Source organism: Scomber japonicus, chromosome 15 (genome assembly GCF_027409825.1).
Source record: "Scomber japonicus isolate fScoJap1 chromosome 15, fScoJap1.pri, whole genome shotgun sequence".
Classification (NCBI taxonomy): Eukaryota; Metazoa; Chordata; class Actinopteri; order Scombriformes; family Scombridae; genus Scomber; species Scomber japonicus.
Window position 1 is genome coordinate 15429694 of NC_070592.1, and position 23331 is coordinate 15453024.

Consider the following 23331-nt stretch of genomic DNA (forward strand, 5'->3'; position numbering starts at 1 on the left):
GTAAAACATTTTGTTTTCAGTGGTTGCTTTTTATTTTGTTTTACTCTGGCTTTCATCGTCCAAAAAAGAAAAGAAAAGATATCTTTCGTCAACAGAATTAACACCATCATTTATGTATGGCTAATATTTTTAGTGGTATGACTTTAGGAAAACTTTTGGATGGATTGCCATGAAATCTTGTATTTTTGCAATATTTCTGGTCTCCAGAGGATGAAACCTTATAAACTTGAAGATCTTCATTTTCCTCTGGTGGCACCATGAGATTGACATTTTGGCTTTAAGTGAAATGTCTCAACAACTAGACTACTTAAGATGAAACTTAGTAGAGATATTCAGTACTTTACATAAGTGTGGTGATCCCTTTTTATCCAGCACCATTATCAGGTCAAGACATTTCAATCAAGAGAGACCAGTGCATGAAGCAAAAAGAGTTTTTTATTATGCAGATGATATTGATGATTAGATATTGTCTTTGGCACATGGACTCTACAGGAAGATTTTGAATCGAGGGACTTCAGTCCTTAGCAGCAGCAATATAGATCTCCCCATGGAGTCCAGATGAAGTGATGCACTGATGAATCTGCGAAGACTGGGTGGTGATTAGGAGGTGGTGCGGCAAGCAAAACAGCAACAAGAAAGCACTGAAGCAGAGAGGGAAAAACATATTTAAAAAGACAGCTGCAATATGATATGCTGACAATGAAAGTGTGTCACCATTCTATTGGTAAGATATAACCAGGGGATGTGAACAGCTGACCTCTTAATCGATCGGAAAATGATAGCAAGGAAATTATGAGTGAGCTGATCAGAATGACAGAATGACCAAATATGTCCAAAACTCCAGAGAAATCTCCATCAGCCTCAGTTGTGCTGTAGAGACATAATGTCATTTTTTACAATGTCATGTAAAATACTAAACGCACACTGCAAAAGTTCTTAAAGGAATAGTTAGCTCGAGAAATGCCCTTATTTACTTCCTTGTAACATATTAGAATAACATTACCTTATCTTAGCATACAGACTTGAAGCAGGGGGAAACAGCCAACCAGGCTATGTTCAATGTGAAAATATGCCTATACCAATACCTCTGCAGATGCCCAATCTGTCTTGTTTGCTTTAGCCATACATGAAAACATTATTTTATGTAATGTTGGAATATTATAATATAGATTAGTCTCTGCAAATTAGTGAAGTGTAGGGAGAGATTGTGTTTAGATAATAAAAATGAATATGTTAATTCACATATTTTACTTGTGACATTCTGGTTATGAATCTGGCACAAGATCAGTTTCTCTTCATCAGGTTTTTCCAAATGTATTGTTGTGAAAGTGAACGGTCAAGGCTCGCTGACTTGGAACATTTTGTTATTTCATTTACTGCATAACTAAAATCTGAATTACACAAATAGTGCAGCAGCAGCTTCAGTATTACACTAATGCTGACAACAGTTTCAACAAACACATTTACAGATTTCAAGTTATTGATTGGTTTTGCATAAATGTTATAACGGATAAGGGATAAAACAACTCAAAGAGTCCTACAACTCTCCCATAATGCCCTCTATCTTTCTCCTGTTCTCAATCTGCATTCCCCCTATTTTTCCTTTTTGGCTGTTTCTTTTTCTTTTCCCCATCCCCCTTCCTTCTTTTCTCTTTTCATTCACTGCCTGTCCTTCTATTTTTTCTGCTCTCCTTACATCTTTCTCCTCTCTCGCCTTCCCTCTGCCACCATTTCTCTCTGTCTTTCTCTCATTTCCCAGTCCACTGAGTTAAATATGGGAAAACCAAACCAATCAGGCCATGACATGGTTATTATTTTTAAATACTGATTTTTTTAATTCCCTCTCTCTCAGTCATTACCATTCTTTTTCTTCTTCCTTTCCTCCATCACTTTTTATGCAGACTCTTCCTCTTTCTGTATTCTGTCCATCTGCAAGGTTGAAGAATTTCTGAAGATTTAAATGCCTGAATTAATAAATCATTAACATTTGACCAACATGCGTGAGTGGCTTTTTGCAGGTTCTCTGTAAAAGCCTACTTACCATGAATTAAGAAACCATCTATATGCATACAGACATGTATGCTCGTCACCATTTTTTTTCATTCCAAAGGTCCATACGAATCCCTGAATGTAGATTTGCACAAACTACATGTATTATGCTAATCGTGCTCCAACTGTGTAAAGTTACTCACCTCATCCAGGGATTGAAAAACACATTTGAGCTCTTCTTGTTGCAAAGATTCAAAGTGAGCAGTGAGTATTTAGAGTATAGCATCTTCAGCAGGGATGAAGAACAGCAAATTGGGTGAATATTACAGCAGGATAAAAAAAGCAAAAATATTAGCTTTACTTTATAATCTCTCAAAATGCTTTGCTTAGTGTCGTCCACAATATTGCTGTTGGCGGCTGTGGCTCAGGAGGTAGAGCACGTTGTCTCCTTATAAGAAGGTGGGTGGTTTGATCCCTAACTCCTCCTGTCCACATGTTGAAGCATCTTTGGGCAAGATACTGACCCCCAAATTGATCCCAGTGGTTGCTGCAATTAGTGTGAGTGAGTGAATGGGTGAGTGAGCAGCAGAAACATTGTAAAGCGCTATATAAATGCAGATATTTACCATTTATTACTGATTTTGCAGAATACAGCTGTCTTACATAATGACATGTTTTCAGGTTTTATTATCTGTGATGCTTTAATTCAGCTTTTATCTGTCCCATCTTAAAGGGAACATGCCATGCACATTTCCAGATCTATATTTATATTCTGGGCCTCATCTAGAATATCTTTGCATGAAATGTAGTTTTAAAAAAATACTTATTCATTTTATATTGGCTCTTTATGCAGCCCATCAGTTCAGCCTCTGTCTGAAACAGGCTATTCTAGCCTTTGGCTCCATAAAGGCCTCCAACCCAATGAAATCAAATACAAATCTATTCAAAATATGCGAGTGGATGAGGTGAACCATAGCAACAAAAACAACGGAACAAACAGCCATTTCTGGGTATGTACACCCATTCTTAAATCATTCAAATAGGGAAGTAGAGGATTTTTTTGCAAATGAAGCATTCAGAGCAGGTTGACCTGCAGGGACCATTTTTACATATGTTTGACCTTGACCATGACTAACATAGACATCAGAACAGTATAAAAAATAACAGAAAATCGCATTAAAAAATTATGTATACCTTTTAAAGTTGATAATTTTGAAAGTCGTGAAATTCTTCATCATAAATCCAAAAAGTTGGTCTTGGTTCATATTCCACCACCAGCTAGATTATAGCTTTGACAATAGAAAATGCCAAAATTTGGACAGTGTGAGAAATTAATGATGAAAGTCAAAGTATTCTATTAAAATTTGATATGCAGAATAAACTTGCTAGGGGTAATTTTTGACAGAGCTTTTAAAATGATGGCCTATACAGTCTGACACAGTGCAACCAACATTTTTTTTATTATACCCATGCATCTCTCACAGTGTGACATGCTATGAACCTGCTAGATTGCTATTATTGCACAGTGTGTAGACAGACTTTACATCTGCTACGTGCACTATTGCTGTGCATGAAGAAGACTTGTAGGTTAGATAAAGGATACACACTCGCTGGATCTCGTAGGACAGCAATTTTTAACGTGCCCGGTCATTTTCAGGACACTGACAATTAACTGGTGTAACTACCCTTTAATTAGATATAGAAGGAAATAGTGTACTCATTAAGTACATAATTAACTTAATCAATGAACGCTAAAGAGCAGCGAAAGACCAATTAAACTTCACATATATGTACAGTATCAGAACAGGTCATTTGTGTGTACACGCGCGTGTGTGTGTGTGTGTGTGGGCCACAGAGAGTTTTTATGTGTTATTATCAACTTGTGGGGTCCAAATGTTGACAGGACAATTGAGAAACTTGTGATCAGTCATGTAAGGGTTAATGTTTTAATGAATTAAAAAATGTATGAGGGAGGCAGAGAGGAAAAAACGCCATAGGTAGTATAATTATGTAGAATGACCTGTGTGCTCATGCATGTAGGGCATACCTGCTCTAGTGCTCTTTTTCTCTCAATCCTGATTTTATGCACAATTTCAGGCAACTTTATCTCAATAGTCTGAACTCTGACTCAATTTTATTCACTGTAGTCTTGCATTTTTCAAATACAACCTAAAATGTGTATAGTCATTATATTATTACAAGATGTTTACTAACTCTTATATGTAGAAATTTTGCAGAATCAGTTTTTACACTACAAAACATCATGTGTGAAGATTTCCTGACCTGTTACTAGTGCTGATTCTAGTGCTAGATCTGATTCAAGGACTAGGTAAGTAAGAAAATGGGAGAAAACAAGTGATAATTCAACTATTTAACTTTATTTGTATTTGACTTATAATATTACAAAGATCAAGTTGAGATTCTGCTGCCCTTTAAAATGGTCCCAAACCCCGTTTAGATATAAGGAACATAAATCTAATCAAAAAAGAGAAAACTTGAGACAGAATACACACATAGTAATTGTGGTGGATGAAATTCAGGGCCATAAAAAATGTCTCTGTTAGCATCATCAGTGTCATCATCAAGGTTGTCATGGGAACAACACTTGTTTGCAGAGATCTGTCAGTTCTGACTTCACATTAACAGAATAGTGTTGTAAACTGGAGGTGTGTAAATGTGGGCATTTTCTCAGGCAGGGAAATCTGCTGTATGCATTTGTAATTTTTAAATTGTTGTCCCCCAACTTTATGGAAGTGTAAAAGCTGGAGTATTTTTTTAACGTTTGGAAAAAATATCCGGTCATCACATTTTAACAAAGAGAAAAACATCCGCTTTGCTGATCAGAGTGTCAGGAGATATTTCATGATAGGACTGAATCCAGACTGTGACCTCCGTTTTACCTCCTACATCTAAATCCTACATCTAAATAAGTAAATGTATCCTAAATGATGTTCCTTATAAAAACAGAGAGACACATAAGGTGAGGCTGAAGACATCACTATCAGATCTATGAAAGGTCTTGCTTCCCTTTTTTTCATTTCCTTCAGTTCTCCCTATTTTTTCACTCTGTAGGAAGGACGTGCCGCTCAGTGGGAAATTGTCTTGGGAGATTACCAGTGTGTGCAAGTATGTGTGTGCCCTTGTGTGTCTGTGTGCGTGATATCTGACTTATCCTACTTTCGGGGACACATTTCAGACTCAAGACCACTTAATTGGGGATGGCTTGTCCAAGTGGGAACAAAGGCAATCTCTCCAATTTGGAAAAAGATGATTTTTCATCAGATGGTTATGGTTGGGTTAAAGTCTCCAAGTCTATGTAGTGTCCCCAAAAGTGACTTAAGTAAAACGTGTGTGTGTGTGTGTGTGTGTGTGTGTGTGTGTGTGTGTGTGTGTGTGTGTGTGTGTGTGTGTACATGCACACATGTGGTAGTATGTCTTGGACCATGTTTTTTACATGACTTTGTACGCATACGTTTTCCCATTTGTTGGTTTTGAGAGAGAGAGAGTGTGTGTGTGTGTGTGTGTGTGTGTGTGTGTGTGTGTGTGTGTGTGTGTGTGTGTGCGTGTGTGGATTACCAATGTTTGGTATTTATTTCCAGAGCTCCAGAAAGCTCTTTTTGACTTTTTCACAACAGGGGGTCTTGCTTCAATCGTGTGCCCCCTGTGAGTGTGTGAGTGTGTTTGTTTTTGTGTTTCTGTGTGTGTCCACTTGCAACATGTGTGTATCTTTGCACTTACTTTCTTGTCTCCCAGACTGTGCATGTATGGGTGTGTGTATGCAGGGGCTGTATATATGTATGTGTGTGTGTTTGTGTGTGTATGTGTGTGTGTGTGTGTGTGTGTGTGTGCGCACGCGTGTGTGTGTGTGTGTCGTCCAGGGAACATATAACTGGATTAGCCGTCATGCTTTTATTTCTGTAATGGAAACATCAGGCTGAGAAAGAAAGTAGGGCTGAGGCCAGGAAGCGAGCATGTACGAGACGGTGGGAGAAGGAAAGAGAGACAGAGAGACGTTCAGGATGATCTTCTGAGCTTCCTGAATATTTTAGCATGAAAGTTAATTTACGACCTTTGGGAAGAGTGTATGTAACACAATAATCGGAGCTCAAACGTCTACTGTCTGTAGCAGCTTTTTTTCAGTTTTCAACCACATCCCATAGTCTTCTGCAGAAAATCAAGAGAAGACACATATAAACTCACTGTGAATCTTTGATTTTAAAGACAAAAAAAGAGCAGTAGGCTTTTATCCTTACAGAAAATACTACATGGTCAAAAATATGTGGTCACCCAAACATTACACACTTAAGTGAACATTTAATTCCAAAACCATGTGTAAGAATGCAGTGATGCAGGAGACTGAAGAAGCTTTAAATAAAATAATTGTCTTGGCAAAACAACAACAACAACAACAAAACCCACAGCCATAGGGGCTATCTAACTAATCTCACTTAACAACTGTCAGAATTAAGATAATTCTTCTCATGCATTTATGATAGGCAAACTCAAGATTTAACATGCAGGAAACATTAACACAGGGGAACTGTGTAAAAAAAAGGAAAAAGGATCTTCTTCAAACTGTTGCCACAATGTTGGAAACACACTATGGTATAAAATATCATCAGGTGTGTTCACATACTTAAGATGAGATAAGATAAGATAAGATAAGATAAGATAAGATAAGATAAGATAAGATAAGATAAGATAAGATAAGATAAGATGTACTTTATTAATCCCTTGGAGGGGAAATTGAATGTCACCTTCTCACAAAAACAGCCAACATACAGCAAGGAAACATACAGACTCAGGCAGTACAAGTTAAGTGCAAAGCACCACATCAACATCAATCAAACAATCCATAAGACTCAGCAGTCAACAGCAATGTTCATTTAAAAAATCTCACTGCACCAGGTATAAAGGACCTTCTAAATCTTTCTAAATCATGTGGTCATGTGTAGATGCTAACTGTGACAAACATAATAAATGTCAGTTAATATTTTCTGAAATAATATATTGATGTAGAGATATGCGTATGTACATTATGTACAATGTAATAATGATGAGCTGTGAGAGTGTCCACAGGTTTTAATGACAAAAATGCATGAAAAATTTGACCTGAAACCAGCTTCCTTGCTGGAATAGGTACAGTCAGTGTGTGTGTATATGTGTGTGTGTGTGTGTGTGTGTGTGTGTGTGTGTGTGTGTGTGTGTGTGTGTGTGTGTGTGTGTGTGTGTGTGTGTGTGTGTGTGTGTGTGTGTGTGTGTGTGTGTGTGTGTGTGTGTGTGTGTGGTGGTGGTGCTCGGGGGGTATACAGTGGAGGACTTGATGAATGTGTATGTTGAGAACATCCACAGGTTTGCAAGACAGAAAATGTAACAGAGAGTGACATGACAATAGGCGGTGTAAAAACAGGTCACTGTACAGTGTGTGTTTTGTCTCAAAGATTAGCATTGTGGGGGTCACAGTGCCTGTGTGTGTGTTGGGTGAACAGGGGCAGATGTCCAGGGTCCCATGGCATATGCAAGCTTGTGTGTGTTGCTGTCTGTTCATGTGTGTGAAGTGATGTGCAGCCAATCAACTCAATATCCTTCCCATCAGTGAATTCTGAGGCCAACAGCAAGTGACTGTTGATGTGATTTCATGTTCAGGAGCTAAAACAATTGCAGAAGAAGTCAGAATCTGTGAATCTTACCACAGTAGATGAAAACAAAACAATACTGTAATAATTGACTGATATATTTTGGAGACAACACAAAGATGTATTGCACGGCCCTTCTGCATTGTCATGTTATTTTACTTGCTGAATTGCTTCTTTTCAAACTCTATGGGGATTTCCAAAATCAAAGAAATTATGAAGCACATCAGTATATTAACAAGTGTTAGTCACTGTACTTCAGCAGTTATTTAAATAGTTCACCTCAACATAAAGTTAACAGTTGACGTGTATTTGATCTAAATAACAGAGGAAAGCATTTAAATAGAAGTCAGGATATTGCTTTTTTATAAGTATATTATTTTATGTATTTATATTTGCCATCATTGTCCCTTTTTCATGTAATGTCCCTAAAGCTGAAATGTGTATTTTTTACACAGAAGTGTCAAAAAACAGGACAATACGGAAGCATAAACTGCTGCAATTACACAGAACAGCTGCGCCATCTGCTGGTTAATATGGTCTCTCACACACACAGTTTTTATGAAATTGAGAAGACACCTAACTGGCAGTGGCTTGGTAGGGTCTACCCTTCCTGAAGGGTGGGTTATTCATTATGAATTGAATTGAAATGACTCGAAATATTAAAACAATATTTTTGTTCCATCATAATCTACTAGGGCTTCTCCATGTATTTTGGTGCCAAAACAGGATGTACATCTAGATTTTGTACTGACTTAAAGTGTAACAGCTGGTGAGTGTGGACCCAGTTGCAAGAAGGGTAAGCAAGGCAGAGGTACAAAGTCCAGTAAGGCAAGCTCTTTAATCCAAAGAGGAGGCAGGTGGTCATACACGGAAAGGCTAGCAGGAATAAGGCAAACAAAACAGGCAAGGAGCAGGCAGAAAATCTGATGTCGAAAAAACAAACCAGTCTTACACAAGGACACAGACATGAACAACGCGGGAAAGCAAGTACACAGGGTAACAAAGACAATCTGGCAAGGAAGACATGGTGGGGCGGGGTTATATACACACAGGGAGGCAAGCCACAGGTGAAACAAATAGGTAATCAACTAAGGCGGGAAAAAGAACAAAGAGGGGAAGTAAAACTGACAACACAGTGGAAAACTAGACATTCAAAATAAAACAGGAAATGTACAACACAACATAAAATACAGAGTCTGACAGATGGAGGCCATCGGCGGAGGCAGAGATGGAGGCCAGACCCTTTTGGCGGCGGAAGCGGAACCTGAGGCCGGACTGCTCTGGTGGCCAGCGAAGGAGGCTGAGACGGAGACGGGACCTCTCCAGAGGCTGTCGGCGGAGGCAGAACCTAGAACCCTCTGGAGGTCAGCATCCAAGACCCCTTATCCGCACACTGGGACTAAGAGTATGAGGGAGTTGGACCATAGGGAGCTCAGGTGCTGGGGGTGGCTTAAAACCAGGCGAGGCCAAGGCAAAGTCCGAGGCAGACTGCTCGTCGGCAGAGTGCTAGGCAGAGTCCGAGGCAGGTTGCTTGTTGGCAGAGTGCGAGGCAGAGTCTGGGGTTGCTGCTCGTCAGCAGGGGCAGAGTCCGGAGCCAGGGGTTGCTGCTCGTCAGCAGGGGCAGTCCGGAGACAGGGGTTGCTACTCGTCAGCAGGGGCAGAGTCCTGAGATGGGTTGATGCTCGTCAGCAGGGGCAGTCCAGAGACAGGGGTTGCTGCTCGTCAGCAGGGGCAGAGTCCTGAGACAGGGGTTGCTGCTCGTCAGCAGGGGCAGAGTCCTGAGACAGGGATTGCTGCTCGTCAGCAGGGGCAGAGTCTGGAGCCAGGGGTTGCTGCTCTTCAGCAGGAACAGGAGCAAGAAAGTAAACCAAGTCTTAAAATGTACCTCATTCCCTCTGCCACATATGGATGACTGTATTGATTAGGTAGGGTCTTACAAGTTTGTCAGCAAATTTGATTTGCTTAATAAAGTGCCATTGTCCAAGTGTGAGCTAGCGGTTTCTGTGTTTGTTACTCTGTCTGGCCTTTATTATTATAAGGTGATGCCATTTGGTCTAATGGCCAGTGACTTTTCAGCATTTGATTAACCATGTAGTGTGAGGTTTACAAGGTTGTTCAATTTACCTTGATGATTTGATCCTTGATAATGATACCACATCACTCACATCTTCAGTGCATCCAGGCACTGTTTGACCATTTGACTCCCATTGTCCAGTGCTCCTCTGCATTGATAAGTGTGAATTAATAAGAAAGGCTGATGGTTCAAGCCAACCCAAGAATCAGAATTGCAAGATGCCAAAAATGTATGTAAAAATATAATGTTGTTGGTCAGTATGATTTGTCTGTCCTCTGTTGTAAATTGTGTGAAACTGAAAAAACTTAATGAACATTTTGAGAGAGACTGTTCAGAGCTCAGGTTTTAGGTTTTTAGGATACAGATGTTCCATCTATTCATATTATATATTACACATACATTACATTTGTTATCTCAAGACACTCCTGTTATTTGCCTTCATCTGAGATCACTTTTGTTTTTGACAGTTATGCTGCATACCATTTTATACCATTAACATACCATTTTTAAGTAAATATTCAACATTATCAAAACAATTCAAGCTTATTATACATGAGTGTTTTACCTACAATCGAAACTGGTCTCTAAGTAAGGTGAATATGTAAATTATAATTAAGTTCAACTTAAGAAATAGAAAGAAAAAACAGAACAGTATCATCATTGTCTCTCATTTCCTCATTTCTCATGTCATTTGATTACCCATTGTCTTTTTTTTCTCTCTACAAGGGAATACACAGGATAGTTCACATTCCGTTCCTGACTCAGGATATTTCAAACAAATCCAGAGAATACATTTCATGTGTTCATTACATTTTCTTGTGCTTGGTATTCCTGTTCTTGCACATCTGCTGTCAATCAGGAACCTGAGTCAATGTCAGTGTGGTGTACTCTAAGCTTTGGGCTAAGACAGTCAGGTTTTTTACTGCTGGATATACAGGCAAACAGATCCAAAGTCACAAGCTCCCAAATAAAATGTTTTTTCAATGTTTTTTAAGGACATATGGAAGTTTCTAGTTATAATGACTTGAACTTATCATGTTTATAAGTAAGTAGAACAGTTTATCTTACTGAGATATGTTACATTTTGTGAAATGAGAATGTTTGGTGATACAAGATAAAGTGGTTTGGTGTTAGAATAATAATTTCTTGTTAAAACAGAATCATTTTGTATCTTCTATTAATGAGAAAATGGTGTCATTATAACCTGAAGCTCTTTTCTTATAACATTAAAAGGATCTCATAATAACATAAAGAGGATTGTGATAAAATGAGAAAAATGTCTTGTTACAGCAGGAAACTGAGCAAATATTTCTTATGATAGTATGCTGCCGTAGAAAAATGACTGAGGATTGTATTTTTAACTGTTTAAGTTTCTATGTATGAAACTAAAACTGGTCTTTAATGTTTTTAAAGACATTCATCTGTGAATGCTATAAATGTTCACTGAGCCACTGACACCAAGTTAAAATCCTTTACAAGAGACAATAACCTGCTCACTCTTTAACCTGTGTCATTTTTTATGGTTCTTTTTTTCTGTACCTAACTAGTATTCTTGTAATGACTATAATAATAACTATAATATAGTTTCGGTTTTAGGTTTTTAGGATACAGATGTTCCATCTATTCATATTATATATTACACATACACTACATTTGTTATCTCAAGACACTCCTGTTATTTGCCTTCATCTCAGATCACTTTTGTTTTTGACATGCTGCATCAGCATATCATTTTTAAGTAAATATTCAACATGTTCAAAACAATAAAAGCTAATTACACAAGTGTTTACCTACGATCGAAACTGGTCTCTAAGTAAGTTAAATAGTATATATATATATATATATATATATATATATATATAGTGAATATGCAAATTATAATTAATCACAAAACTGAGTCAAGTTGCTAATCTCACCTACATTGTTCATGTCGCTATCTGTGAATGGCACTGTACATCATAAACAGCTTGTAAATAAATGTCAATACATGTCTGACTCAAATTTAAAACAGTCCATTATATATGTGAGATGCCCTGTTTTATGCCTTATTCTCACCTATTATCAGCAGACCATCTTAAAATCACTGGACATTGGATACATCATGAAATCTGAGTTGCTGCAATTATAGTAAGACTGCATTTTATATAGTACCTTTTAAAGTCTTCCAACCCCTCAAAGTGCTTTACACTGCATGCCACATTCACACACACACACATACATTCATACATTGATTTCACAGATTGATGCCAACGTGCTCATCAGTAGGAGTTTCCAATTATTCACATACACACACACACACACACACACTCACGGCACACACACACACTCACCCACTCACCCACTCATGGCACAGGCTTCGGGATCAATTTGGTTCAGTGTCTTGCCCAAGGACACTTCAATATGTGGACTAGAGGAGCTGGGCATTGAACCACTGATCTTCCAATTAGTGAATGACACTCTATCTCCTGAGCCACAGTGGTCCAAAATATAGAAACAGGTTTGAAAAGTTTCCTACACTGCAATACATTTTGAGATGGTTCAATTTAGAAACCTGCTGCTTTAAAAAAGTGAGTTAATGGAACTGAAATTGGAAAAAGTTCAGTCTTTGTGAGTTGTTAACTCAACTAATGAGAACAAGTTCAATGAATTTAAGGTACTAAGCTGAATCAAAAACTGCTCAGTCACACTGACAAAGAAAACATTCAGATTTACTTTCTATTGACATTGTCTCAATTTGAAGAGTTGTTTTTTCTTTCAAACAAAGAACTTAATAATATAACACAAAGACAATATAATATATTAAAGACTACATGTGATGCTGCCCTCAGTAACTTCGTTAAATTATAAGTGTACAGGGATCTGAATTTGATTCTAATGACGGTTTACATTGTTTAAAAAAGAAACAGCCATGACTTATCTTAACATTAATTTAAGAAATACAGCAGATTTTCATCATGTATGTTTTCTTCAAACTACAAAACAGAAGGGTGTTTGGTGTCAACGACTGCATGCTGGGAAATCTGCAAACATGCTGATTATGTTTCTTTAAAAACTGAATTTAATGAGTTGAGTGTGCTCTCACCAGTATAAAGATACAACTCATCATTTCAAGTCAGGTGAACTCTGTGAACCAGGTGAACTTGAAATGGTCTGAAAATTAAAACTAGACATTTTAAGTAAAACTAACTTGAAATTGATGAAATTTCAAGTTTTTAAGTCCAGATAATGAGAATGGTTAGTTGATTTCACTAAATTTCCTGTATGAATTTTACAGTGTACCCAATCAGGCCAAAACCAAATTTTCTATCAGATATTACTAAATGAGTGCGTAATGCCAGCAGTGGAAGAAAAAAAGCAGAAATATGAAAATACTTCTTTACAAATAAAAGTCAAAATTACTTGAAAAATGTACGTAGTTATACATACAGCACAAAGGTATACTGTACACTGTGGAAGGTTTTTATCCCAATTTGATTTTTCCATATTTTATTTTTTTTACAACATGGAGTCAAACTGTGTTTGATTGTTTTTTTTACACTGATCAACAGAAATAGACCGTTTTATATCAAAGTGAAAACATCATCTGTTTTATTTGTACTGAAAAGTAACCTGCACTTGGATAGCTTTGACATAAGTAGTCGAGTAGAATGTACAACATAACCCTCTGAGATGTAGTGGAGCGGAAGTATGAAGCAGCATAGTAGGCTAGAGTGCTTTAGTAAATGTACTTTGCTACAATTCACAACTGCTTGTTGCACACCTGTACCACCCAGATGACTCAGTTTGACCCTTTTAATTCTTCCGGGAAGGGCCTCTCAAGACTCTTTTGTTTAATGTTTCTATGAAGTTGTCAAATAATGGATGTGAATGTGTTCTCTGTTGTTCTGGCAATGGCTTGGAGAGCCTTACATCTCATAGCTACATGCAGGTGTGATGAAGAGAGCTTTTCATGACCTGTGCAGGTGACAATGGACAGGTATAGGACGAGCGCAAGCCACGTCTCAGCCAATCACAATCCAGAGCCCAGGTCCTCTGGAAGTGCAGCTCTATTTAAGACCTGTGAGCTGAGCCCCATACAACATGTGTCTGTAGAAACACGTAAGAAGTATCTGCCTGTTTTTGTACTGTTTCTTTTCTTCTTAATTCATCAATTCTTAGTATTTAAAAATAGTTTTTTTTAGAGAAAGATGGCTTCCTCCGTGTTTCTGCTCTTCCCTATGCTCGTCAATTGGGGTTTGTTCGGTTCTGTTTCGAGTTCCCCCGCCGTGGAGGAGGCGTACGCTGCCGTGGTGGGCATCGTGTCTCCAGGAGAGCAGTATCTGACCCGGCAGTCGCTTCGCACCCTATTTAATACACTAGAGAAACGTGTGCAGTGCGGTGAAGTGTCGTGTGGAAAGGTAAGTTTTATTAACTCCGCAGCCAAGCGCTAGGAGCCTCACTCGGTGGAAAGAGGTCGAGGTCCAAAAGCTATTAAGCAGCTACACTGCTATTACCAGCGACCCCACTGATATACTGGATATCTCAGTGGGGTCGCTGGTAATAGCAGTGGGGGGGGGGGGGGGCATGACATTTTCAAATGTCATGTTATATTTATGTTGGCACTCAGTATAAGAATGAAGATTTATACATTTGGAATCACTATCTATAGGCTACTGTAATTTTGGCCTATGTATTCCCCAACCGTACAAATAACGATCTTTATGGTAATATATGTTAAAAAGGTTTTTTTTTTGGGGGGGGGGGGGGGGGGGGGGGGGTTGATTATTTTTGTCAGATTGTGTTCACAACACCACTGTTTCAGTGACTGATTTCTGCTGTGAAGTCAGTACTTACTAACATACTTCATTGTAATCTTGCAATGGCATCTTAAATCAGTCTGCAAAGCCAAGAAAATAACAAGCCTAAAATATCAAGCCCACTACACCACTCCTTTTTTTTTTTTTTTTTTTTTTGCTTTTTTTTCTTATTTAAGAAAATACATCAAAAATAGGCTACAGATATGTTATAAAAAAAAACAACAACCTGTAAGCATAACATAAACAGAAATTAAGAGGAAAAAAGAGTAAAAACTTGATTTATAGCACCGGTAAAGACAGAGTGTAATACTAATTGGAAAAATTCAGTCCAAGCCTTTTACACAAAAATTGCAACAGACAAAATAATCAATGGTTATTATTATTTCTATAATCACTTACTGGTTGATGTCATTATTTTTTTTAACGAAAGTCATGTTGCTTCACAATATATTTCCCATGTAAGCCATCTTTACGCTACCTACTCCATACTGTAGTGATTTTATGGATCGCACTTAGTTTAATCACATATCTTTTTTTTTCATTTTATAAGTCAGTCTATAAAAGTGAGCCAGTCTTTAAACATGAGCCAGGTTATCTTAGCCTCTCTTGGTCTGAATATGGGGCTCTTTGTATTTTAATTTAAGGAATCCTAAGAACAATTACTCAAATATTACAAATATTCTTTATTTTAAACGGCTAATTAATAAATCAAGTCATCATGGTTTTTTTAATTTTATGAAGGGCACTGAGCAACTTAGAACCAATAAAGTAAGTCCAATAAAGGCATAAAACTCATTTGATCCACTATAAAAATCTAAAATGTCATGTCATATGTCAAAGAGTCCGAATGGTTTGACATTATGAGTTCAAAGCCTTTTATGCTGACAGTTTAGTAAAGTAAGTAGTTTTATAGTTTTATATGCCCATGTTCTGTGGTATCAGCCTTCTTCTACCACCACTCCTACACAAATGAGGAGAATGTGATTTAATTTGTTCTGCGTAAAGCTTTGAAAAACTATAGTTTTGACAAAATTACTCAAAAGTTTTCATACTTTTTGTTTCTTCAGTTATAGTGGTATCAATAAAAAGATTAAATTGTCGCTGCTTTACGGAGGAGGCAGAAATCTCAGAAGCCCAAAAAACCCAAAACTATTTGCACAGCGAGATACTACTTGCAGTGAAAAAATACAGGTGTAATTTGAGTGTATAGACCTCTACCCACATCAAACTTACAGAGCAACTTTTAAGGAATGTTAATTATTGTATGAGTGAGTTGTTATTGTCAGAGTTTCTGGGTCACAATAGATGATTGTCAGTATTTTATGGTGCTTTTCTACATTTATATTATAGCACACTTCCTCTTCTTCTTGTTACCCTCCCCTTCATCCACTTATTGTTATCAAGTTGTCTATAGTAAAAGGTAATAAAAGAGCTGATATTTACTATAGGTCAATTTTAATTCTGTGAAAATATAACCTGGTTTTTTAGTCAAACTGAAGGAAGGAAATGATTTCAGAATCAGAATATCTTTATTGTCATTGTAACATGTACAACAGAATTTAGTGCAGTCCTTGGCAGTGCAAAAGAGCTAATATACTGCACACAGTCCTTAAAGTGCATATCCAGTATAAGACAGTGTAAGACAGAGGTGCATGTGTTATGTGAGTCGTTGCCTGGCAGTATTTAATGCAACAACGGCTGTAGGTTAAAAACTATGTTTTGAGGATCTGAAATCTGCAAAACAAAGAAGTTCATGGGCATTGATTTAATTATCCAAGACAACATCCTGTGTCACTATTGTTTCTTTATGTGTGTTTTCATAGAAGTTAAACATGTATACAAAGCTCTTGTTGCCTGGAAATCACTTGAAATCCCTGAATTTGCTAAATCAAACAGTTTCTGTAAGGATATGATGGAACCAGAAATGTATTTAAAAGATCTCTCTCTCTGTGTGTGTGTGTGTGTGTGTGTGTGTGTGTGTGTGTGTGTGTGTGTGTGTGTGTATGTGTGTATGTGTGTGTAGTGTAATCTAACAGATGCTGTTCACCAGCTAATCAGCAATCACTCCATCCATGGGGAGACTGAAACCGGAAAAGAAAGGGAGAACTTTACCATCAGTGTGTCTGAGTTCACCGCTGTCGCTGCCGGCTCCGTCCTCTACCTTGCCTCCCCTGACCTGGTGTGTACCGCGGTGAGGCAGGGGAGGTGGGGAGAGGAGACCGAACATTTCCTACACAAAATCACACATGGGGAACACCATAAAGAGAGCGACTCGCACCACAACCATGAGCACATAGATATTCATGGAATAGAAACTGTGCTTCAGGAGCTGCACAGCCACTATGAGCCTGCGGACAGTGAGGTAAGCACGCAGCAGAATAATTGTTAGTTAATGTTTTGTATTTCATCATCTTTTGTCAAAATATTGCTCTGTTTTTACCAAAAGTGATTCAATATCCATTTAGGGGTTCAACAGTTCATAAACAGACTTTGTTGTTAATAATGTCTGGCAGTGCTTCCCTTACTTTTTCTTTTATGGCCCATTTTGGGAGCTGAAAAACACAGTTTTCCTCCTCATCATGTGTACCCATTTCATGTTTTGGTAACCAGTGTTGTATGAGGAATAAGATTATGCAACAATGATTTATGCTGCAGACTTTTGCTGTAATCAAGGAGCCAGTGTGTAATATTTCTTTCTTTTTGTCTGATATTTTTCATATGACTTTAGAGAACCAACTTCAATCATGCGTATGCATTCGTACAGTAGTATATTTCCCTCAGGTGTGTGCTTTAGACCTTATCACTTAACATATCTTATCATACTCTGGTTTCAGATAGATAGATAGATGGATAGATACTAGGCTTTGCCCTGTACTCAGTCACATCAACGTGACATGCGTAATCATGCTGAAAAAAATGCCCTCTTGAGTGTTTGGCACGGCTGAATTTGCCAGACACTAAACATAATAATAATTTGTCGAGTAAGATTATATGTCACTGCAATGGTGGTCAATCAACTTTAACATGTTGTTCCTTATTTGTTTGCTGGAGTCAAAGTCATTATTTGTTGCAAAGCAAAACTAGGATAATGCTGAAAAAACAATCAGCATTCCTAAACAATAAGACAAAGTGTGTATTTAATGTAGCTGTTGACTAAAAGGTCAACTAATTAACTTTAACTTTAAAATATATTTTTAAAAAACTGCAAGAAAGCTTTCTGAAAAAGTATTTAAATTATGACTGAACCACATTGCCAAACTTAGTATTTAATGTTTTGCTAAGTTATAACCAGAATAAAGGTTTATCTGGTTTTCTTTAAATGTTGCTTTGTGAATTAATCCCCAAATCAGCTGTTTGATCACACATCTAAAACAATGTAGGAGTGCTGAAAATCATCAAAATGTCAGCTCAGTGGTTTCTTAACAACTCTATAGGCCGTTTTCAAAGAAGATATTTTGACATGTCACAGCAGAAAAATCACACGTATAGATAATAAAATGAATAATGAATTCCATATCGCAGCCTGGTTTGTCCATTTATGCACTGCCACATTGCTATGACTTATGGGACACTTTCATAGAAAGGAGCCATCGCTATTATGTTATTAACACTTGCTACTATAACAAGTTAAAGTAACCCTTTTCTTTGTCCTTCCTCACATCCTCCTTATCACCATGGTGACCAGAGCTGTGTAAAAGCCAATGACATTATGACGGAGGTTGGCACACCCTCAGCAGACCAGAGGCAACCAGTGGGGGCAGTTTGGGGTCGCGTCCTGTATCATGCCTTGCTAGGTCACTGTTTCAGCCTGTCCCTGCCCAATGAGAGCTTCTTCCTGGACTACATCATTGACCGACTGGGGTCTGAGAATTTCACTGTTGAAGGTAAAGACTCAAATACATGCATAACCGCAGACATATTCACCACACACAAATACATACCTGGTTTTTACTGTGTTTTAGGTCAAATAGCCACTAAAAGTATAAATCTGGGGATAATTGAATATTTTTTGTGAGCAAAAAATAATCAGAAGTTTAATTTAATTGTTGTTAATCAACAAATCTTTATTTTTTATGTTTGGTTTCTTTTCAATAGACATGTCATACACTCCTACTCTAAGTATTCTTTAATACTAAATTAATCTGGGTGTTCTTTTACCCAATTGTATTTTGTATTTGTGCTCTATAGACCTGACAGTTCTTATGAGGAGTCTAAATCTCGGACCCAACATGCACGATCATGAGCATCACCATAATGACGAACATGCTGATCATGATCACAGCATTGGAAGACGTAGGAAGAGGAGCAGCCATGAACGCCATGAAGGGCATGAGACCAATACCACCTGGGATCAGGTATACATACCAACATTACATATGCACAACGATAAAACATTCAGTTATTGATAGTGATAGTGGAATGATGGTACACTTTATTTTTTACACAAATACAAACAATGAAATGAATTCAATAAAATTTGAAGATCAGCAGGTAAAGAACATGTGCATTAATGTGATCATGGGCACAAGTAGATTTTGTAATCTGATAGGTGTCTGTAGTGGTAAATGTGGTGTTTTGTTTACTTTCATCTCCCTCCCTTCACAGAGAAAATTGTATTTTAACAAAAAATAACATAAACCAATACAGTTGTTTTTTCTCTGAGAAACAGCTCATATAGGATTTTTTTAATCTACGAGAAAACCAGTTTGTGCTGAAATGTTTCACCTTTCCTTCTCCCAGAGGTGTTTCTCAGCTGAAGAGCTGGTGCTGATCTACAGTCTGGCAGAGAACGGATCTGCCTCCTCTGGCTTTGATCGGTCTGACTTGGCTCAGCTCAGCCCGGCGCTTGTCCAGCAGATCCTTAGTGGAGCCTGTACAAACATCATAGAGCCATTGACACCAGATGAGCTCACTACGACTGAGAGTAAGTGTGTGTGTCTGTGTGTGTGTCTGTGTGTGTGTCTGTGTGTGTGTCTGTGTGTGTGTGTGTGTGTGTGTGTGTGTGTGTTAACAGGGCAAAACTCAATCTGGCAATCTGTGCAAGAAAAAACTGCCTTCGCCTGCCATTAAAAGCCTTAAAAAGTTGCAGATACAGATGTTACACTTGAATGTATCCTCAGGTTGTGACAATCTGGTTCTGGAAGTAATACTTACCACTTTAGTTATTAAAGACTCACTTTACATCTCATTGTTTCTTTAGCTCTTAAAATGTTTAATTAAGGTATCAAGATAACAGTGCCCCTCACATCCTCCTTTTTGACATGGAAGCATACATGTTGTCTCCATTTCAATGTTACTTTCTTAGGATACCTGGATTCACAGGTGGGTTTTTGGGCTTTCACGCTCAACATACTGGCAACTGACCCACTTGGCCTCTTTTTCTGTTATTGCATTTCTTGTAGGATACCTCTATGCAACACTTGCCAATGTGGTGATAACACTGGCCTCCATGTTTGGCATTGTGGTGCTGCTCTGTACCTCGTGCACCAATGTATTCCAGCTGTGTATCCAGTTTTGCATCAGCCTGGCTGTTGGCACACTCACTGGAGATGCCTTACTGCACCTGCTACCAATGGTGAGTAATTCAAACACTTTTAAACAAGCTTTTTTTGCCAGAAGATTCCAAAACAAAATTAATTTTAAAATGACTTAAATGTTAGTTAACAGCGGGATGTACTTAAATGCCCATATTACAGGTATATTTTGATAATCACAGGACATTGTGTTAGTTGGTATTCTTCTTAACCACTAGGCCACCAAGGCATCTTCTCAGCTTTGTCATAACAATAACACTGATGTTGATTTTTGCGTGGCAGCTACTTGTTTTGACTTCTTCTTGCGGGTCTGTGTGTCTAGTTTCTAGGCTTACATGTTCACTCAGACGGCAGCAGCAGACATTCAGATCACGGCCATGAGGAAGGAACGCCAGACTACATATACAAGATGCTGGTATTGATGGCTGGGATCTACTACTTTTACCTGATGGAAACAATCTTCTCTCTTGTCACACAAAAAGAGAATCTTCACCATCATCAACATCACCATGGGGTAAGCAAAAAATACCACACCAGCACAGATAACTATCAGCGTCACACACATCATCCCATTGATAATAAAAAAAAAGGAGGCCAGATTGAGTACAGCAGTAATCTTGAAGAATATAACAAGAAAGTATCTGGACCAAATGTCATACGTCTTCATCAGACTTTTCAAATGCTATGGTACCTGTTCTAAAGTTGATGATAATCTTGTCCGAAATGTTTTGACAACTAAATTTTGTATGGTTTAGCTGGTATTGAATGTTAAATAGTCACAAAATGCAGAAAATGAACTACAAGTGTGACAAATCCGCTTTTGTGGATAAGCTCGCTTTTACTCTGATGTTAAGTTTACTCATGTCCTTAGACAGGCGTTTGGGTGACTTGTATGCACCAGGTCAGCATTTTTCATGTTTTTGTAATGTATTTATATTGTATTTTGTGTTTTTGAACTATGTGTTGTATTTTTTTTAATCATTTAATTTAGGTGATCACATAATCAATTATGATTTCTTTCTTTTTTGTAAGCTGTATTATGTCAGCACCTTGTGACTAATGTCTATGAAAAGTACTACAAAAATACATTTTACTTATGGAATGGAAATTCTTATTATTCATCTTGTCTGATCAAATGAGTATGTCATAATCTGCTGACCATGACATGAAATGCTGATTTAGTGAACATCATTGAACTTTGATGGAACTTCATGTATGTTATAATCTACTGATTACTTATTCTACTATTGTCCGGATTGTATACACGTGATAACGTGACTATTGTTATGACATTGTTCTGATGATAGAACAAGGTCTTCCTTTCTATGATAATGTATTGTATATAATCTGACTGTTTCCTCTGCTCCGGGCTCGCTGTGCCATCTCACGCTTGAGACAGCAAGGAGTCCGTCTGCAGACGACTGAATAAACTAGAGAAAGACAACGTTACCGGCTTTGTGCTTCTTGATAAATAAAAATTGCCAGAACACTTGCTTACTATGTCCTTTCCTCTGTCATTCTCTTTTTAGGAAGATTCAGACCCTCAACACTGTGACCATGGAAGGGTTTTAGAGATGTATCATCAGGAAAGAAAACAAAAAGACAAATCACAGTCAGCATCAAAAGCAGACCTGGTGAGTCAGGTGGACAACAGATGATTTAATCATTTTTTCAGTCATCATCAGTTGATTCAGATACTCAGTCCAATAATGTCAGAGTGACATTACAGCCTCCTGGTTCCACTAAAGGTCTAAAGATTAAAGTGTACTCATGCAGCTCTTATCTCTGTTAAAATATACCTTGTAAAAGATGGTTATAGGCTAAGGTGCCTCACTGGATATGATAAACTTTTTGGTGATAGTGTGCAAGGACACGCCCCTACAATAACATTTATGTCTTGTTATGTCAACATTTCAGGTTGGCTGTGAAAACAATGAAAATCCAAAAGAGCGCACCAGAGGTGAGGAAAATTATTATTATTATCCAACACAAAAAAACCCTGCCATCATTAAACTGTGATAACTGTAGTAATTACTTTCCACCACTAACCATAACTTTATGTGTCTCCCTGTGTAGAACAGCGTCTGCTGCCTTATATGATAACTATTGGTGATGGGATCCATAACTTTGCTGACGGTTTAGCAATGGGTGCAGCTTTCTCTCTGTCATGGAAGTCTGGTTTGGCCACAACACTGGCTGTACTCTGCCACGAACTGCCACATGAACTGGGTGAGGAGCACAGACATACACACATACTGTAAAAACAATGTCTGGACTTCTAAAGTTCTAAAGTTTTTTAACATCTTCCTGTCACTCTTGTTTCTGTCCAGGCGACTTTGCCATTTTGCTCCACAGTGGCGTGTCTGTCCGCAAGGCTCTGCTGTTAAACGTTGGCAGTGCCATGACCTCCTTCATCGGCCTGTATATCGCTCTGTCTATAGCCACGGACCTCGCTGCCAAACAGTGGATAGCTGCCATTACTGCAGGACTCTTTCTGTATGTGGGACTGGCTGATATGGTGAGTATTTCTGTTTATAGACCAGAAAGGAAAACAGAATTAGCTATGTACAAATGATAAAACATACAGAGAAAGATCATCTCAACTTAACTCTGACTTCTCTTCATCTCTTTCTCTCTTTCCAGCTTCCCACCATGGTTCATATAAATTACAAGAGATCCTGGATGATGTTTCTGTTACAGAATGTCGGCCTTCTGAGTGGATGGTCTATTCTGTTGTTGCTGTCACTTTATGAAGAGAGAATCAGCTTTTAATATATGAACATTCAAGACACACACACACAAAAACACACTGTTCTGTTCAGCAGGTTCTAGTATAATCTATAGAGATTGTAAAAATGTATAGCAGCATACAGACACAGTAATGCACCCATAAGAGTTAAACCCCTGATGTTTTTTTTCTGATGATGTTTGTTGTTCCAATGAGACTACTGCAACAGAGGGAAAAGCTTATCCAGCAAAGAATGAACATTTTTGAAGAGATTACAATTTTGCTGGGGCATCTCAACTCCAAAACTATTCAATAACAGTTGTGATTATTTGATTAGTTTTCAGATGCTGTTTACTGATAACTCAAGCAGAAAAATCACCCAGTGGCCTCCTGATATTCCTTAATCAATACAGTAGGATGCCATTTTCTTCGGCACACCAATGGGATGGAGCAAAATATTTGAGACATCTTATAAAATAATGGAGTCCATTAAAAACGCCTATAACTTCAGAGTTGGAATAACAGTTATTTTACAGTGTCAGCAAAAAAGTTTAAAAAAAGGAGGATTTAGTAC

General features: G+C 37.9%; 1 protein-coding gene and 1 long non-coding RNA gene across 3 annotated transcripts; one reads left to right on the forward strand and one right to left on the reverse strand.

Moving 5' to 3' along the window:
- Positions 1-417: 417 nt before the first annotated feature.
- Positions 418-2328, reverse strand: LOC128374268 (uncharacterized). 2 transcript variants are annotated; one of them, XR_008322973.1, is made up of 3 exons: positions 2193-2328; positions 1860-1948; positions 418-589 (listed from the first exon to the last, which is right to left on the reverse strand). It is a non-coding gene; the product is annotated as an uncharacterized LOC128374268 (long non-coding RNA). The 2 variants fall into 2 exon arrangements; XR_008322972.1 differs by having other exon boundaries at positions 2042-2322.
- An 11482-nt stretch (positions 2329-13810) lies between these two features.
- On the forward strand, positions 13811-22801 carry slc39a4 (solute carrier family 39 member 4). The gene is made up of 12 exons (XM_053334092.1): positions 13811-14096; positions 16519-16857; positions 18181-18379; positions 18684-18850; positions 19236-19419; positions 19898-20070; positions 20352-20543; positions 21559-21663; positions 21947-21989; positions 22106-22258; positions 22360-22547; positions 22673-22801. Exons 1-12 carry the CDS (start codon positions 13887-13889, stop codon positions 22799-22801), a joined length of 2082 nt encoding a protein of 693 aa, XP_053190067.1. The 5' UTR covers positions 13811-13886.
- The last annotated feature ends 530 nt before the right edge of the window (positions 22802-23331 follow it).

Excerpts from the sequence above, each read along its gene's own strand:
- slc39a4 (XM_053334092.1), top strand. The coding sequence starts at position 13,887 with ATGGCTTCCTCCGTGTTTCTGCTCTTCCCTATGCTCGTCAATTGGGGT. Across the intron at positions 16,858-18,180 it reads ATGAGCCTGCGGACAGTGAG|AGCTGTGTAAAAGCCAATGA; the intron begins GTAAGCACGCAG and ends CATGGTGACCAG. Across the intron at positions 19,420-19,897 it reads TGAGCTCACTACGACTGAGA|GATACCTCTATGCAACACTT; the intron begins GTAAGTGTGTGT and ends CATTTCTTGTAG.